We start from the raw sequence: 19,773 nt of genomic DNA on the forward strand, positions 1-19,773 counted from the left end.
GGGGGGTGGGGGGGGGGTGAAGATCACTGATAAATAGCTATGGAGGATTCATAGAGTAACCTTAGCCTGGAGTTTCTTCCCACTTAAATGCAAACTATTGCTTTGCTGAACTAATATTTATTTAAGGGAGATTTACATATATACCTCACAACTCTTATGCATATCTAACACCCAAAGTTTGATATTTACACTTATAACACCTCGGAGTCATCTACAGATTTTGATCATTTTTCACTTTCCCCCACCTCAAATGACCTTCCATCAGTTAAATTTTTTCATATTTATACCACAGGATCAGAATGTTGTTACAGTATTCAGCGCGCCAAATTACTGCTACAGATGCGGTAATACGGCGGCCATACTGGAAATTGGGGAAGACATGTCCCAAAACTTCTTACAATTTGATCCAGCTCCAAGGCAGGTTGAACCAGATACCACCAGGAGGACCCCTGATTATTTTTTGTAAAATTGATTGCTTTCTATATATATATATATATATATATTGGAAATTTACATACTAAGCACAATTCTTATAAATTTATGTATCTCGCACCTAAACTTTCATATTTTCACGCATAGCACTTTGTTGCTTTAAACGTATGCAAGAAAAGGTGTGTTTCACTTTTTAAAAGTGAGAATAGTGCTATTTTTTATGTGATTAAAGATTTTTGAGTGTTATGTGTGTAACTATGAAATTTTAGGTGTAAGATATAACTGGAGAGATGTTCTTGCTGCTGCTGCTTCTTGCTTTTGCTTGAATATTTCACCATACAGATTTTTCAAAGCTCCTCTCATGCTGATTTGCTTTGCATTTTCCTGATGAATTTTGTCTAAAGTTGCATCTTTGTCAATGGGTTTATGTTATCTAAACAAAGAAGTTTTGGAGTCAATTTGTTTTAATTTGTTTGTAGTAAATGATAATACTAGCTGATATATTTGGTTTTCTTTTTTAATAAATCAATTTTATTGTGATTAGGCTCATTGTTTAGGGTGTTTACAATATTTTCAGTAATTGGTTGATTGCTAATAAAAGAGTTGCATGGTTGTTGATTTGGCATTTATTCATGCAGAGGTTAATAATGAGAAATTTAGTTTCAAGATAACAATATACAATAATATATTGTTGTGATTTAAGTGCTAATTAATAATTAGGTTATTAGATAAGACTTCATTGGACTTAATATAAGCAAAATTTGATTAGAAGATTGGCGCATTATTAGTTAGGTCTGTAATATGTTTATTAGGTAATTACTTTATATTCATTAGCCAGTTTGCTATTATCTAATATTTAATTAAGATCAGTTAATTCTTATAATAATCATTAGCAATCATAAAATATGGCATCAGTGGCTTATTTGTTCTAGGAGGAGCCATTCTGGAGCAGAAATTGCGATGATGAACAGGTATAAATAGGTTTTTGTTGAAACTGACTTGAAAGCAAAAGCTTTCAGTGTCTGCTCAGAATGAAATCAAAATAATTGATTGTGGAAATCTAAATAACACAAGGGGCTTTGTATAGATATCATATAATTCTTATATATTCTTCATATTTATATCAAGAACATTCAAATATTTAACATAGCATCAATAATAATATTATTATTGTTGTTGTTATTATTATTAACTTTTATGTGTGGCATACACTTGCATGCATAGGTTTATAATAATAAAATATGAAACATACTTTATTGTTATGGATATGTAAATAAAAATTATGTGGCATGTACTTAATCTAAATGACGTTGAAATTGTTGTTATGTCTCATAATCTAAAAGCCGTTGCTATGCTGCTAAAGCACCTAATTGTCATTTTAAACATCAATTTGCTCCTATAAATTTGAGCTCATCTTCATGTCCTATCATGCAATCATTTTATCATTTTAATTAAGTTTACATTGCAAGTATTTTATTTACAATATAAGTTTCATTGATACCAAAGAAATTGATGAAACATGACGACAAACCGATCCAAAAATTGATTTGTGTCCGATCAAGCACATTTTTTGACGATATGTTCTTTACCCTTATTTTTGTATGATAAAAAATTCACTATAAAATAAATAAAAATTTACTTATTTACAATAAAAAATATATATAATTTTTGAAAATTTCGAAAGCATTATCATTTCTTGTATGTCAACATGAATCTCATTTAAATCATGAATCAAGTTAATTACCATCAATCATACTTTTTAGGCTTCACAAAATTTTCCATGTAGAAAACAGACATGCTTTAAAAACAAAATAAAATTAAAACACCCAAAATGGGCCCTAAAAAATGCATGGTTAGGTTCTAAATGTAGCCATCTCATTATGCAGCCATTGTATGACCTCAAATCAATATCAACTCTGGTAAGAAAATGTACACAATCTTAACCACACAATACAAATATCATGTACATAAATCATGATATTGAGAAAATCTACACTTTACAGAAAAAAAAAAAAAAGAAAAAAGAAAAAAAGAAATTCAATGAAACATGATCATTGAAAAGTACAATAACAAGATTATAGTAATAGCTAATCCATGGTTGAAACGTGAAACCAGAGTATATCAAAATAATAATGGGGCAATTACATACAGACCACTCCAAACTTTGTATTTACAAATCAACCGCCCTCTTTCAACTATTTTCAAATTCCCGCTCAAATACCAAAATTCATGGTAAAATCCCAAGCCATATCTTTCATTTGTATCAAATTCTCAAAAATATGATCTTGGCACACATAAATACATCAATTTGGTGGTTCAAAAAAAACACATGGGTGGTTAATTTGAAAATATCAATGTTCCGGGTGGTCTGTATGTAATTATCCCAATAATCTTACACGCGGAGGAGTAACTGAGTCAAGCCAACTCGTGTGTCGGCTGATAAATAGCTCATAAACTGAGCTTGATGAGCTAACAAGCCAAGCTCAAGCCTGCCCCGACACTACTCATTACTCACGAGCCATCTCCTTCAACAAAAAATATAATCAAAATAAATTAAAATTAAAAAATTTATCTTTATATTAATAAAAAAGCTAAAAAGACTCACCTCGTAACAAGGAAAATATTAATTGGGGGCCAAAAAAATAAATGGCTCGACGAGTATATGAACTTTTGAACATAACATGCCAACCTTTCTGTATAAGTTAGTAAAAGAAAGGAAATTTGGTCTTTTGCTTTTGATAGAAATCATCTCTTCCTGATTGCACCATAATTACCAGATACCTGATAAATAAATAAATAAATAAATAAAAACTTCAATATGAATGCACAAAAGCATAATATGAAATTGTATTAATACTTCTCCGATAAGAAATGTTAAAAGGTGCCGAGGCATTTTGGCATCACATGACATTTTTAAAACTACGAAGAGGATAAAAGAAAAAATAATTAATGCTTTAAAGATTTACATAATCAAATGATGCATTTTATTTCTTTAAAGATAGGTATATCTAATGCATATGATCATCTTTTACTTATGTGAATACTAAACTTAATTTTATTTTAAAATTGCTACACTAGAATAGTCATGCTTATGATTAAAAGATTCTCATATTAATTCGAAAAACTAGCATGCATGCTATTACTTTCTTTTCTTATATTTTGAATCCTAAATTACGATTGTTTATTCCACTAAGCTTTTAACTCATTAAAAATTCTCATATTAATTCGAATGACTGTTTTGTCAAACTCTACTAAATCTCATGCATTTTGAGAAGAGGGGTCAAAATGGTGGGTGAGATGGCAGCAGGTTTTCCAACATTCTTGGTTGTTGCACATTAAATAGCAACTCGCAGTGAGGTATTATTTCAAATGTATCCAAAAACAATAAAAGACACCGAACACCTTTAGGTGTTTCAATATAGAAGCAAGCTTCAGAAGTTTGCTTTGTCAGTGTGGATGTCTGGGGGAGATATAATTGTAATCATTCGATATGAAATAAGGACATAGACGCGCTTATAAATAGTAGTTTGGTCATTTTATTTACGAAAGAGGTCTATTGACACAAAAAAACAAAGCATATGAATCTATTCATGAAATTTCAAAAACATCAGGACCAAAGCAATGATCTTGAAAATTTCCCAAATACAATGAAATAAAAAATCAAACGTTCCAATTATAAGTACAAAGTGGATATGAAATGCAAAGATCTTCAAAAATTCCAAACAAATTAATCCAAGGTATGGAACATAAAGGAGAAGGTAAAAAACCCCTACAGTCCAACTGTCGAAAAGCTTGCATATTAAAAATCCACTTTGAAAGAAGAGTAATCTGCTTGGTACTGCATACCTGAGCTTGAACTTTTTTTGGTTTATTTGGCATATCGTCATCATCATCAACATTGTCTTTATTCAAAAACAAGCTATGGATGGAAGACTTGTCTAACTTTCTTCCTCTCTTTGAAGTTGATGAAGCACCTCTTGCTCTTCCCCTGGGAGCTGCTCTTTTGCGAGTCCTCCCTTGAATACTCTCTTCAGGTTCCTGCGAAATAAGAGCAAACAAACATAAACCGAGGATTATTTCCCTCAGCATCAACTAGCTTAGTAAATTTAAAGCTAAATCTAAAATAAAATGCCCAGCAAAGTGAAAAGAACATACACTACTTTCAACCACTTCGTTCACTTCATATTTTTCTGTTTCTTCACTTGAAGGGGAATCAACATCTTCATCAACCATGCCTGATGCGGAACCCAAAGCTGATCTGCAATGTTATTGGGCCACAATATCAAAACATCTAGCGTCGTATTTAAAACATCCCTGTATAATAAACATGCCTGTGAACATAGAAAAATAAACAGCATGCCAACATTCATTTGCTAGGAAGCCTAACACTTGTAATATGAACAAGAAACCTTTTATAACCGAAAACCGGGCCCTGCATTTAACATGTATAAACATCAAGAATGATATACAGGAAAATTTACATACATACCACAAAACTCCTATGTATTACATATCTAACACCCAAAGTTTGATATTGACACTTAAAACGCCCTGGTGTCCTAAAGTATGCATCAAAGGTGTATTCCACTTTAAGAAAAAACTTATGGCGGTATTTTTTATGTGATGTTAAGAAATTGAGTAGTATGCATGTAAATATGAATATGTACTTATTGGATATGTAAATACATAAGAATTATGTGGTATGTATGTAAATGCCCCTAATATAAAAGCCAAGTGCAAAAGTGAAGCAAGCAAGCAACCTCTCAGAATTTCGAGTTCTCAATGTTGCCTGCAGAGTCATCTGCTTCAAACTGCTTTTACCCCTTCCCCTGCCGCCCTTTGAAGCTTCAGCTCGAGTGGGTTTAGGTGCATCAGAAGCTCCTTTTCTTCCACGACCAACAGTCTTTGAGCTAGAGAGCATTTGTCCAGTGGCTTCGTCATCACTGAAGGCATTGGTACTACTAGGAGCAGTCATACTCTTAGAACTACCTCCCTGCATATAGCAACTAAGTTAATTTCAAACATGTGAAATTTCAAAAATACCTAACTTTGATCTGACATGCATCATTTATGTAAAAGTATTGAATCCACTATAACCAATTGGTTCTGTGACTTTGATGTGATTCTCATTTCTTCCTTCGACATTGATGACCTTTGCTTTACACGTTCCTACACAGCAAAATGACAGGCAGCAATTTGTCAGTGTCTTTCATGCAAAAGTAGAAGAATCAAGGAACCGACGTGATAAGATTCATGCCTGCATGGATTCAGTGACTTTAAGTATAAGTTCTCCCTCTTCAAACTTCAGACCATCTGCTTCAGAGTTTAATTTACTCTGAGTTACATAGAAGCAGTTAAAGCGATGCTAACCAGTGTTAGCTACACAAATTTAACCAAACTATTAGCTATAGATGGAGAATTATTTAAGTTTAAGTAGATAGATTTGATAGGGACCTTGAGAAAGGCTTACCCTTGTTTCCTGAAGATTGTTCTGCAAGCAAGAATAAAATGCCATCTTGTCATCCTTGTTAACGAAGTCATGTAATGCAATATCCAAATCATTAACTGGAAGGATCTCCATTTTCTGCAAAAAAGACTGCATCTTAAACTACTGCAATATGGCAGATCAAATTTGACATCAGATTACTCAAGGACTTTGGCAAACAATGGCACAGAGCTAGAAGAGAGGCATGATACCACAAGTTGCTCTTAAAATCAAGAGGTCTCGGTAAATATTTTCAATTTTAATAACAATAATAAAAAAAAAAACTAACGGAAGCCTTTAGAGTTTGTTTTTCAAAAATTCCAGTGAAGCATCAAGTTTTAATAAATGTGAGATTCTTATAAGACAATGTAACAAATATACTAGCATCTTACTATAAGAGCTTTCTGCTTTTGAGGATGAGACCTCTGACAAATTATTGATAAATATCAACGAGTTCATGACTCAAAAATAGCCGCATGCAAAATTTGTACTACATTATAAAATATGCCAAATAGAAGAAAAGATCCAATTAACATATATAATATTGTACGAAAAATAAGAAACGGACTACCAGATTACTTTCAGCGACAAGCGCCTCAATGTTTTGTTGATTTAGTTCCTCCGGGCGAAGCCTTTCAGAATCATCAATCTTATCTGCAATGGAGCTTGAGGTGCTATTTTAAAGTAATGATAGATCAATGAATAAAATGGAATTCTTGACATATTGCATGGTTTACGGGGGTTAAAAAAATAAGAAAACGAAATATCAGCTCCTTCTCCTGCCCATTTTCTTTCGAAAGTGTCATTAGGAGATTTTCCATATAAAATAAACCCAAACTTACAGAATAAATTTTTCTTTGCATTGACACACAATCCAAGCCAATCATAAATAAATAGATTACAAACCACGCTTTTCTACCTTCAAGAGATTGACGCTTCTTTGCAGCCTTTGAGAAAATGAGAATATCCTGCGGATTAGCTACCTACAAAAGATAAAAAAATGATAGAAAAACAGAAGTAAAATCACGGATTTGTTCAATTTAAGTTTGGCGGTGGTCTTAAAAAGGGTTAATCTAATCCCTAATGTGTTGGTTATGAATCTTCTGGGAAAGGAGTACAAAGGAGAGAAGTGACCTGTTGCTACTGAGAAAACATATATGCATGGGCACACGCACACATTAGAGAGATTTTAGGATGGTTTGTTACAAAATGGGGGGGGGGAAGAGATGACCATTGTTTTATTACTTCGACATAAATTGTTATCACCGTTCCATGAAAAGTGGCATTAGCTTTTGTGAGTAGTAGGTGGCGGGGTAGTAACGGCAAAAAATTATTGGAGCTTAATTTCAAAGCAAACCTCCATATAAAATGATTCAAATCATAGTTCTGATGCTAGTTTGATGCAAGAAAACTCGAAAATTAATATGAAAAGAAAATAAAAAAAATGAGAAGTATGAAAAGAGTTAGATACAACAAAAACAAGCCTTTGTCCCGCTAAGTGGAGTCGGCCATTGGAATCCTTTTTCTCCATTGTACTATGGAGTGTCATATTTTCATTTAATTCTAAGGATGAAAAGATTTAGATCATAATAATAATAATAACTCATGCTTTCATGAGGAAATGTTTTAGGCCTCACAAATGATTAAGCCATTAAGGATTAAATCTCGGGATAGATGATGAAGTGTCCAGCAGAATTCTATTCATGCATAATGTGTTTTAAATGACAAAAAAAAGTTATATTTACAGATTCATGAAATAGCTAACTAGTTATAAATTACAAACAAGCTAAAAATCTAGGAACAAGAAGTTAAAAAATTTAATGATATTCAACACAATAATTCAATTAAAAAAAGAAATATCTAAAAGTCAATAACTCCAATATCCGAGTCAAAATTAAAATTTTGAATTTACGTCCATATTAACCATCTAAGATGGAAAATATGAACAGGCTAAACTACACAAAAATTTAAAATAAATGCAAGCTCTAGCAATGTTGCATTAAAATATTCTCTATGCATTCTCTATTGCAAGATCTCAAAAATGGACATGCTACTGAGGCCAACTAGTACCAAGCATTAAAATTAAACTGGATTATATTACCTTTCCCACATACTTTTGGCCAAATCTTTGTGGATTTATAGTCATAAATCCAGAGTAGTCCACCTGAAATTGATCAACATCATACCAACAACATATTAGAATAGCCAAGGAACAGAAACCATTTCAAAATACAAATGCAGAAAAAAGAAATGCAAGTTCGCAATCTTAAAGCGTCGATAAAAAATGGAAGCAAATGAAAAAAATGTGCATCATCAATTATTTCATTTGCATGATCGGAGCAAAAAGCCCTAAAAAAATTAATTCTTTAAAAAAATCCTATGAAGAATACCTTTATCCGAATCAAAGGAAGCTTAAGCTCTGACCTTCTAACAGTGTTTGTGCTATTTTTTTCAATCAGATTTTTCACCTATAGTGATTGAGATTATTAGACTAACGAATTTTTAAAATAATAAACAGTGCAATTAAAAAAATGGAAGAACACTTACAACTTTATCTAAATGTTCAAGAACGGATGCTTGATCATTAGGATCAACATCAGCTTCATCTTTTAAAACAACCTGCAGCACAAGATTAATAAACAAAAAGGGCATTTACATGCATAGCACCTAATTCCTATGTATTTACAGATCTACACCTAAAATTTACCTTTTACATCTATAATACCAAAAATTTTTATATCCGGGGGCAGAATCAGATAATTTTTTAATAGGGGGACCAATTAATAATTTCAAACATTCCAATACTTAACTTTTTTATTAAAATTTAGGACTGATATTGGTGACTTTATTTTTCTTCTTAATATAAAATTGATAAAATCTTGTTGAAAAAAAAAGTAAAAATATATTACTTGAAAAAGTTATATTTTAAAATGCATAAGAAATATAAATTAATTCTTTTATTAATGTCATAAAAAACTAAATAAGAATGAGTTAAAACCCAATATAACTTATAACTACAAACATAATTTAGTTTCAATAAAATATGATTAAAAATTAATTTAATTTTAAAACATTTTTTTCTATTATTAACTAAAACTAATTAAAAATATAATCTAAAAACCAAATAAAATATAATTCCATTTAAAATTCATAAACAAGCCTGTTGAGATGTTCAATTAAAGCTCGATATTAATTTAAAACCTAAAATAAATTATAACTAAAAATAAATTTAATTTAAATAAATTTAATTAAAATATAAATTAAAATTAATGCAAATTTTATATTATTAACTTAACAATAATTAAATTAGTAATTTTTTTCAAAAAATAATAACATTTTTATTTAATAGAAAAAATATTTATGAGAACAAAAGTAAAGTAAAAAAAATGAAAAATAAAATACAAAAGTCAGAGCTAGCCGCACATTAATGTGGAAAGCTTATTTGTACTTTTAGTCCCACACAAGAATTTATCAGTACTATGGTTTAAAAAGAAGCGAAACCATTCTATTCGAGTTCTGCGGGTATCACGTGGATCACAATAGCTTGAAAGGTTTAAGAGGAACTTTGAATATATAGATAACTACTTATTTCAAATGTGTAATTTTTATCTGTTTCGTTTACAGCTTAAGAAAATATGTAAATTATATTAAATCTAATTTATTGGGCTGGGCAAATGGAGGACTGTAGCTCTGACCATGTTTATAATCACACAAAAATATAACCTTTTTAATTTTTTTTATAAGTGAGATACACCTTTTCATGCATAGCTAAGGTGCATGTATGTAAAAATTGAAGATTAGGCGTTAAGTAAGTAAATACATAGGAATTGAGTGGTATGTATTAAAATCTTTCTAAACAAAAACCATTCAATACGTAACTGCTGATGCCCATCAAGTTCATTACTTACCTCAGCATATTCAAAAGGTCTAACAGACTTCAAAGGTATTTTTGTTGGTCTGTACTGACTTCCCTGAAAATAAAATGAATTTTAATATGATTAGAAAGCGTTGAAATAGAGCAAAAATCATAACAGATGAGAACGTTTCTTTTTTTATTTATTTATTGTAATGAAGAGAGGTAGATTGATGATTAAAATCACCTTGACTTCCATTAGAAGTACATGCTTGGGCTTTGCTTCGCCTTCAATTAGAGATGTTGCAACAGAAGAGCCGGGCTGACTGATATGAAAGCCCATTCCTGGAACTTCCTGTTAGAACATGAAGAGCTAATGGCATCAGGCAAGTTTGTAAAACAAAATTTCAATAAAACAAATACCTGTGGATCAACAAGACATTCATGTTCATGTCCCCACACGATAAAATCTAGAAATCGGGGCAAGAAATGTTCATTAACGGCATTTTTTGGATTTGATTTGACTCTGCAGATCATATAACTCGGTTGATTAACAAATTATTCAAATGAAAACCAACTCAGTGCTACCAAACTAATAAAAAAAGGGGCCCATTTCCTACGTATTTACAAGTCTAAAACCTAAACTGTTATTTTCAAATTTATACATCACAAATCTTTCATATCACATCAAAAATACCACCATTAACTTCTAAAAAGTTAAATAACTAAAAAGTTAAATAAACCTTTAACCTTTTCATAGATAGATAAGGTGCACGTAAAAATTGAAATTTTGGTGTTAAATATGTAAATAAGAATTGAGTGGTATGCATGTAAAGCTTCCGAAAAAAAATGCGCATTTTCTATAACACAGCACAAAACCTGTTTTGGTGAAGAACGAGAATGTTGAACCAATCAAACACTGGACATCCTTCTTGAGGTTCTGGCCGCATCCACTGAACTTCATGTGGTGTCTGAAGAATGAATTGCTTAACAGAATGAACAACTTAATCAAGCGGTTAAATTCAGTGTGGATAGTTGAGCACCTGAAACATCCTGTTAAGTCTCTCATCTCTAATATTCCCAAGACCATACAAAGCTACAGATGTTGTACCCTGGCATTCGATATGTCAGCAATCAGAGATTTTTCAATGCATGAATTATAAATAAGGGGCATTTAAATACACGCCACCTAATTTTTATTTATTTACATATCTAACACCCAAACTTTGATTTATACATTTATACCACCCAAATCATTTGTATCATAAAAAATACCACTATTTTATTTTTTAAAAAGTGATCAAGCACATAGGTAAGATGGCATACATGTAAAAAAATTGAAGTTTAAGTGTTAGATATGTAACTGTAAGTAATTTTTCATATAAAAAATAAGCCCACCTTCCTTATAAGTATAGGATAGAGTGTTATCTGACCAACTCCAGAACCACCAAGAACCATTTTACCAAAATAGTTTACAAGATTAGTTGCAGAAAGAATATCAATGGCAGAAAGGTTATCCTGTCAGATGAAAAAATATTTATGTCATGTAACACCAAGGATGGTTGAACATTACGGAATTGCTGTTTTAGATGTTTAGGATAATAAATCCTGAATAAAGAGGTAGGTCGAAACATGTTTTTCAACAATTATATTTCTACGAACAATGGGTGGCACACCTCATTGGGCCTATTCCTAGAATCTGTAGGTCCAACCTATTTCAGCTAAAATTAGTCATTTTGTTAATGATGTGTAACATAATCAAATAACTTCAATATAGTAACTATCCTAATTTTTTCAAGCAATCAATTCAAATAAGAATTAATGATTATTTAAGTGATGATAACATCATCTTGAAATTAAATTGGCACTTTCTTGGAGACCTCAAGCAGTAGCTTTGTTGAACTAACATGTATAAATATGAATTTTATGCCTCTAAACATCAAATGATGAAAAGACACGCCAGTGTGGGCTCTGAAAATTCATGACCGCTTCCCAGAACAACTTTGTAATTTGTTTTATTTTATTTTATTTTTTTTGAGAGAGAACTTAATAGGGTAGAATTTTCAGGAGACATATTGGATTGTAGATAAGACACTACTCAAAGATTTTGCCCTCATTTAGCAATGACTTTTCGATCTGGGGTTCAAAGTTTCACATAGGCACAAGCCCTTACGGTTAATTACTCCTCCCGATAACGGGAAAGCACTTTCGATTAAGGCTAGTCGTTAATATTTGAGCATTCAACATATAATAACCGCATACACAGAATTTAAATTGCAGAGTTCACCATTTAAAGCTTAAAACGAATGGTGGGGGAATGAAGATGAAACCCGATCAAGATCCTCTGTTTTCGTCATCCCAGACTGTCGTGATCCATGATCTACTTAATCAGAGGAGGTAGTCGACCCAACCTCACAGAAGTATCATTGTCAGAAGTAATGAGTTGCATCGTTCAAGAGATTCTTGTAGATCTGGGGTGAATGTTTGTTTAAGATGACAAATTTAAGTCAACCTTAGCTAACAAAAGACTTTGAGTCAATCAATTGTACACTTTTAAGTAATTGGATTTTACTTACATATTAGTTGTTTATTTTAAAAAGCTTGATTTTAAAGATTAACACCTAAGGTTGAAACCTTAGATCAACATGGCCATCATCGGGAAATTTGAACATTTTAAAGTATTTATATTTGAAAGAGGGACATTTAATTTTGTTAATTTAAGTTTTGCAAAGTATAATTCATGTCGACTCCTATCCTTATAAGGGGTATTGGACTATGTGATTTGGGCCTGTAAATTCTTATTTTAGAATTTAGATATTTATTTTTAAAACTACTAGACTTGTAAACTTCAATCCTTGCGAGAAGGATGATCGAACTAATGGAGTGGGTCTTACGAACCTGCCCTATAGACAAGGCGACTCGATTAGCCCGCTCAACATTCTCAAACCTAGTATTGAACTTTCAACATGTTTGGTTGGAGCACATGCGGGCATTTAACTTTATGTTTAAAGGATTTCGTTATATAACCACCTTAAAGCATATATAACTCGGGAGTATCTCAAGTGATACTCGTCTAAGCCTTAAAAGTGTAGCTCATATTTCAATTTGTTTCATTTAACTTATAAGATAACCACAAAGCTTACAAATTTTTAAGTTATTTGGAATACAAAATATTAGTAAAAGTATTATGATTTTAAGCTTTAAATGCACCGTCTTATGTTCGCTAACAGAAGTGTTGTGAATCCGATGGTGTTTTAAAATTTACAAAGGGTATCATGTTTGAATTATTTTTCGCCCCTAAGAGCCCAAAGTAGAAAAATCCAATTTTAAAGCATTTTCAAATTTATAAGCTTAGTTTTTATAATCCAAATTTATATTTTAAGAGCCAAGGACTTTAAAATTTTTAAAACCTTATGGCCTAAATTTAAAAGTCCAAACTTTAAAATATTTTAAAGCCTAAAGAGCCTAAATCTCAAAAGACTGAGACATTAATACTTTTAAAATCCTAAGAGCATATATTTTAAGAGCTCGAAATTCCAAATTATTTTAAAATTACAAATAAATCACATTTTATTTTTATTTTATAAGTCAAAAAATTCCAAAATTTAAAATTCTACAAGTTCAAATCACTCAATATTTCAGCAGCCCCCCGACGTCAACCACCGTTTGGGGACACGAGAGAATGTCAGCTTTTCCAAATGTCTTAAAAGACGAGCTAGTCAGTGTTGTGAGACACTGATGTCGAGGAGCAAAAGTGTAAATTTAACCTGAGATCTTAAAATACGCAACAGGACTTCAATGTATCTACAAAAAAGGTTAAAGCACAAACCAGTATTTTTCGAATGGTAGTTTGCTTTCCCCAAATGGTACTCAACTCTCCACGGACGGGTACTCACTTTCCCACGAAGGGGTGTTTTAAAGCCCAAATTTTACAAAGTTTTCCAAACGAGTTTGTGTGCTTCCCCCGAACGGTACTTAATTTCCCCACGAACGAGTAGTCGCGCTTCCTCAAATGGACATTTTAAAAATTTCCCTGCATTGCCCCAAAAATATACCTTTCGAGCTCCAATGCCCTCAACGAAGATGATCGGCAACAGAATTACAGCCCATATTTTATTTTTTTATACACAATACAACGATACACAATACTAAAATAAAATAAATAAAATGAACAGTAAAGTGATTGTTTGGTGCTCGGGTGAGATAAAAGATGATCGGACCTGGCCAACTTAATGCTCGGGCTCAAATAAGAAAAGCAAAGGGGATTTTAGGCTGGGTTTAAAGCTCGAGCATGGCATTGGTGCAGGAAAACAACCGAAAGGAAAGGTAGGGGAAAGCTTTCACAATCGTGAGGGCTAGGGCAAGACGGTGGAAGCTTTCAGGAACAACAGAGAGGTGTTCAATGTAAGTTCTATTCAAGTGTGGGGGGGGGGGGGGGGGGGGGGTGGTTTCGAGAAGGAGACTTATGATGACACAAGCTTCGCGCAATTGGAAAGAAAAGGAAAGTCACAACACTGTGTAAGGGCTTCAGCGAGTGCGGACTTTGGAAGGCGCGACAAAAGGGGATCACATGATTGGGTGGGGAGGATTTTGGTGTAGAGGGCTTCAGTGGCAACCTGTGCACAAGGAAGAAGCAACTTCGAATGGTGCGATCATGCCCAACTTCGAACTGTGAGATCTCGCCTTCAGGTTAGGACAAAACCGAGGGATGCAAAGGGTTGCACGTGAAGAGACGCAGCAGGGAGGATCGCTCACTACTGGGTCATGCGAACAGCGAAGAACCGACAAGGGTTCTATTCGGCCTGACCATAGGATCGAACTGAACTTGTAGAAGAGACAGCGAGAGGTTTGTGCAACTGAGAAGGAGAAGAAGAAGGCTCGATTTAAGGTAGAGTGGACGAAGGTTAGAACAATTTGAGCAGAAGAAAGAACAAAAAAGTGAAGCATTGGGAAATTAGGTTTCGAATAGGGGAGAAAGTTTATGTTGTGTAGTTTGTGCGAGTAACGACTACGACTTTGTACGCAGGGGAAAAGGTAGGAGGAATAGCAACTTGTTTCGATTGGTCGGTGCAGTGAAACAGACAAATAAAGAAGAAGATACAACGAGGAAATAGGTAAGGGATATATTGTTCCTTCGTGTGTCTTTTGAAGATGACTGTATATTTCAAACAGGAGGAAGACTGAGGCTTTTGCAAACTCTTGCGGCGTTTCAGTCGGATAAAGGAAAGGAAGAAGGACAAAGAGGGTGCCAATGCTTTTCTCTGTTTTTATTTCTAATGAAGAACTCACGAGAGAGAAGAGGCGAACAAGAACTGAAGCGGGGGAGATATGAGAATAGGCTTCAACAAAGGCTTAGTTCATGCTTGTAACTGAGGTATAAAGGGAGGGAGCAGTTATTTCCTCTATGTAGCTCTCTTTGGCGGTAAAGGAAAATAAATAATTAATTATTTTATTTTATTCTATTTTCTTTCTCTTCCTTTATTTTTTTTATTTCACAGGTTATTTCAAAGTCAAGAGCCGGAAGAATTGTAAAAGCTTTGAAGAGCTTGAAGAGGGGAACCAATAAAGAGAAAAGAGGAAATCATTCACAAAGAGCAGTACTCCAAAGAATTTGAATGTTGTTGAAGGAAAAATTGGAAGAACTTTTAATGCAACTTCGAAGTATTAAAACCCATCATGACAAAGAAGAAGGGAACATATCACAAAGAAAATGAGATGAATGATCCTTTGGAAGCATCAAACTGTAACAAACATATGCAATAAATCCAATGAAGCGTCAAACTGTAGATCCTTTGGAACAATTAAAAATCTTTGACAAGTGATATGTTTCAAAATTCTTGATCAAACTATATAAACTTCAGATAATTTTATATGTAAAGTAGAATTACTAAGTTAGAAAAAAAAGATCTATATGATATTCCGCTTTGAACTTTTCTAAACCTCTCAGCCCATTGATAGATCTTTTTAACCAAAATATATTAATTAAATAATCATAAGAGTAAATTAAGAGCATTTACTAAATAATACCAGAGCAAAAAAGAAAAATACAACAAAGAAAAAAGGATATAAAAATTTTATTTGGTTCGCATAGCTTAATACCTTGCAAAAATAGGAGAGTAGTGATCGATCTTCTGATTCATGTCACCTCTAATATAAACAAAGTCGAATCTTTTAGTTACTTGAGGCCGATACTTAAATGCTCCAATAAGAATAAAAAATTTGTTGTGATAAATAATCATTATTTTGATCACTAATAAGAAGATGTTGCGGTATTTCAAAAACTAGCTTTACCAACAAGCTAGCAGGGACAAAAGTATCAGGCATTATTTTCTGAATATAAACCACACGTAGCACCAAGTTTTTCAAATTCAAACCACGAAAAAAAAAATTATGAAGGATGGTGGAGGATGGGGTTGAGGCTCAACCAAAAAAAAAAAAGGAAGAGAATCAACCTCAAAAACAACTTGGGAGATGTTAATACAGAAGAAGTTGGGATCCAAAAAGGCTCTAATGGAACAAGAAGTGCAACAGAGATCAACAGAAGAGACCGAACATAACAACAAACATGAAAAAGAACAAAAATGTACTATTGGTGAAAGATTGTGCGACGAGCCTTTCGAGAAGCCAAAGAGATTGAGAGCAACGAAATGACATTGGCATCAATAAAATAAAACAAACATGAAAGTGAGAGAAGGAAAACATACAACGACAGTAATCACACAAAAATGCAATAAACAGTGAAAGGGAAGACATAAACAAAGTGGTGTGCAAAGGGCAACAAACAAAAGAGCAAGTGGCATCTTTGCTTTTTCTCTACCATGGGCCTGAATTTTAAGTGAAAGGAAAAAAATTGAATGGCTCATTTTCACATTTATGGTTTAAGGTTATATTAATTTAGGGTGGTTTAGAGTTAAGAGTAGGGTTAGGTTTTACTGTCTTTATTTGCTTAGGTAGAAAATTTTTTATGATATCAAGAAGAAAAAAAGCAGTGAGCTCAGGAAAAGAGAAGAGGGACGAGATAGGGTCGGGTTCTCAAATTTTGGGATGAGGGTGGAGATTGAAGAGATAAAAAGGGGTGGATCAAGTTAAGTACTCTTCCTAGGAGTGGAGTTGGAAAAATATCCCAAAAAGAATGCAAAGAGCTAGTTAGGATGGATGTTAAAAACTTTGAATTAAACTTTTAGGATTTTCTAAAATCTAAGAATAAAAATAATTTAAAGAAAATTTTAAAATAATATTTTTTCATGAAGATTATTTTAGAATTTTTAGAGAGAACGAATGAGGGGAAGGCAAATGAGTGTATGTAGTTATAAATATTATAGCAAAAAAAGGCGCTCAAATAGGCAAAAATAAATTAAATTCATCAGCTTGTAAATAGATAAAAAATGAATGTTGTAATCAAATAAAATTAAACATAAAAGTCACAGAGAATCCAGTGACAAACGCAATAGCAAAATCCACACAATTTCAATGAGAAATGGAAGTGATAAACTTTAATTATTTAAAAGAATTGAAAAGGAGGTGATGTACCTGAGAGATATGGATTTTGATGAACTTGGGTTAAAGTTAGTTGGAAGTGGGGGCCTTGAGAAGAGAATGTATCCATTGTAATGATTAACAATGCAAAATGAAAGCCCAAAAGCACGTACCAATAAAAGTTTGATGGATTTCAATCAAATTGGCCTTTGCCACAACACTAATCATCATCTCATTAAATTATCGATAATAATTTCTAGAATAATATCAAGCTTTGATACTAATAGATGTTGAAAGATGCAGTGAAAGAATTGCATAAGCATTGAAAAATTGAATGAAAGAGAGAGAAAATGAGAAGAAATCAAGCCTAGGAGATGAAAAACTTATAGTATGCTTTACATGACCCGTAAGTCCTCTATTTATAATGGAATCTCCTACAAGATGATACCACTAATCAAACTTTCTACTTATTACTTTACAAATCAAAAATTGGAAAATTCATCTCAACAAATTAAAAAAAAAACTAAATAAAGACAAATAACAAAAATAAAAAAGATAATCAACAAGATTATGATGAAATACCACATTTGTTTTACATCATTCATCTTCATTAGCCTCTATTCCAATTTTCAAGAGCAATATGATCATTTGATAGTTGTTTAGGATAGCTTTGATAATCGGTCTTTCCTTATAGAATTAACTATCATAAATAGTGGTCCAAGTGATTATAAAAGTAAATTAAAATTATGAAATGAAATGAGGATTGCACATTTCTCCTCACCCCCTTTTGATGCAAGACGCACCCTCCTTCTGCGCATCGGGCCAACACGTCTAGGAGCAAGCCGGTCCAGCCATTCATGCTCGACCGGTCCTCGGCATTAAAGTGTCAATTCGCTTTTGCTCGCTCTATTCTCAATCTCGCATCATTCGCTTCTCCTTCCCCGCCCCATGCTCTAATCTTCCGCAGCCGCTCCTCCTAGACATTGCTCGCCTCTTCAAAACCCTTCTTTTTCTTCTCATCCTTCCATCCTAAGTTGTCTCCCTTCTTCACTATTTATACATGTTTTTTCTCAAGTCTAAGCAGTGATTTTGGTTTTCCAATTTGGTGTTTCCCACCTTCGAGGGCTACATCCTTGGCCACGTGGTGCTACAGTTATATCCCGCCAAGGTGGTGTATATCTCCGCTCCGCTTCCTCCTCCTGGTACGTGGTGCTACAGTTATATCCCGCCAAGGTGGTTGTCGGTCAACTTTTTCTTCCGATTGATTAATTATTGTCCTTTATCCTCCCCTACAGCACCTCTGCTGCTCTTCCACGCGTTACTTCCCATTTTCACAGTTCGCCGCAGCACCTCTAGGTTCCATTCAGCCATCTCTAGTCGCAGCTCTCCTACCTACGCCACCTCCAGCAGGCCAGAGATCCCCTCGGGTCCCCTTCCAGCCCACGTCGCAGCCTCTTCCAGCTCCCCACAGCAGTCATCACGTCACTGCCTTCCGCCTTGACGCTGCTTACTGTAGACAGCCAACCACTCCAGGCCCTCTAGTGCCGCTCTGGTCACTGCAGACCACCTCGACGATCGTCCAACCACAGCTCACTCCTTCCCCGCCACCTTGGTGATATCTTAGCCGCCACCGACGCTGTCCAGGACTGTTCCTGCCCCTTTTATTCTTATTTTATTACTTATTGAATAGTTATTTCCTTTATTATTGTATACTTAATTGTGTCGTTTTTCCATTAATAAAATTATGCCGGAGTCGTGATTTGGGTTAACTCCGGTATCACCTTTAGCATGTGTAACTAATTTTATTTTATTCCTTTATCTTCTTAAGGCTTCTAAAATTCTTTTGTCGTGCTACCAACAACAATTAGTATCAGAACCCAATATTATTCTATAGTGTCTTATTTTGCTCATATAAGTGAGAACGTCACTTGTAAGCATTTTGGAAATACTTACAAAGACTAGAAAAATAATTTATGTTTATTTAACAAAGACTACAAGTTTAAAATGGTTATTTATTTAGGGATGTTTATCTTTGTGTTCCTGATTCATCTTTGAAAGACTTGCCAATTCTAGTACATGAGGGAGATGCTGCCGGATATTCTGGCAATGAAAACCACTGGAATGACTAGAATTTGATATATTTAGCAAACTATAAGAAAATAGCAGCATGTAATATTTTGTAATGTAAGACTTGCTAGAATGTTATAGATAGAAAACATAATATAGTGTTGTATGCACTTTTATCAATAACATATAATTCAAGTGGGGCATTAAAAATTGTTTTCCACAATTATATATGGTTTCCTTTAGGCAAAAATCCTTCAATAAGTATATAAAAGACATAAATCCACTACATCTGGATTTTATAATAAAGCAAATTGTTTGGATCTTTCGAACTTTGTTATTGAGGTTAGCAACCCTTAATGCGGATAGAAAAACCCATTGCTCAATTAACCAATAATCAAAATATGTTTATAGCCAATGCTTTTACAATATACATCCATAATTCTATATTGTTTTCTTCAGG

General features: G+C 33.3%; 2 protein-coding genes across 3 annotated transcripts in view; one reads left to right on the forward strand and one right to left on the reverse strand.

Moving 5' to 3' along the window:
* Positions 1-518, forward strand: part of LOC110027805 (serine/threonine-protein phosphatase PP2A-1 catalytic subunit-like) — a 26,702-nt gene extending 26,184 nt beyond the window's left edge. Inside the window, exon 6 of the mRNA XM_020729384.1 lies at positions 293-518. Coding sequence (XP_020585043.1) covers positions 293-466 — 174 coding nt within the window. The 3' untranslated portion in view covers positions 467-518. The remainder of the gene's footprint in view (positions 1-292) is intronic.
* Positions 519-3,020: 2,502 nt separating this feature from the next.
* Positions 3,021-19,773, reverse strand: part of LOC110027810 (double-strand break repair protein MRE11) — a 53,034-nt gene continuing 36,281 nt past the window's right edge. For both annotated transcript variants that reach the window (XM_020729391.1, XM_020729390.1), the window contains exons 6-23: positions 11,169-11,288; positions 10,814-10,882; positions 10,650-10,741; positions 10,194-10,296; positions 10,018-10,125; positions 9,826-9,888; positions 8,465-8,536; positions 8,308-8,385; positions 8,019-8,081; positions 6,837-6,900; positions 6,489-6,571; positions 5,903-6,016; positions 5,690-5,767; positions 5,530-5,601; positions 5,193-5,425; positions 4,588-4,690; positions 4,279-4,470; positions 3,021-3,213 (exon numbers count right to left, since the gene is read on the reverse strand). In XM_020729391.1, the coding sequence (XP_020585050.1) occupies positions 3,178-3,213; positions 4,279-4,470; positions 4,588-4,690; positions 5,193-5,425; positions 5,530-5,601; positions 5,690-5,767; positions 5,903-6,016; positions 6,489-6,571; positions 6,837-6,900; positions 8,019-8,081; positions 8,308-8,385; positions 8,465-8,536; positions 9,826-9,888; positions 10,018-10,125; positions 10,194-10,296; positions 10,650-10,741; positions 10,814-10,882; positions 11,169-11,288 (1,743 nt within the window). In that variant the 3' untranslated portion in view covers positions 3,021-3,177. The remainder of the gene's footprint in view (positions 3,214-4,278; positions 4,471-4,587; positions 4,691-5,192; positions 5,426-5,529; positions 5,602-5,689; positions 5,768-5,902; positions 6,017-6,488; positions 6,572-6,836; positions 6,901-8,018; positions 8,082-8,307; positions 8,386-8,464; positions 8,537-9,825; positions 9,889-10,017; positions 10,126-10,193; positions 10,297-10,649; positions 10,742-10,813; positions 10,883-11,168; positions 11,289-19,773) is intronic.

The sequence above is a fragment of the Phalaenopsis equestris genome, unplaced genomic scaffold (assembly GCF_001263595.1).
Source record: "Phalaenopsis equestris unplaced genomic scaffold, ASM126359v1 Scaffold000450, whole genome shotgun sequence".
NCBI classification, from domain to species: Eukaryota; Viridiplantae; Streptophyta; class Magnoliopsida; order Asparagales; family Orchidaceae; genus Phalaenopsis; species Phalaenopsis equestris.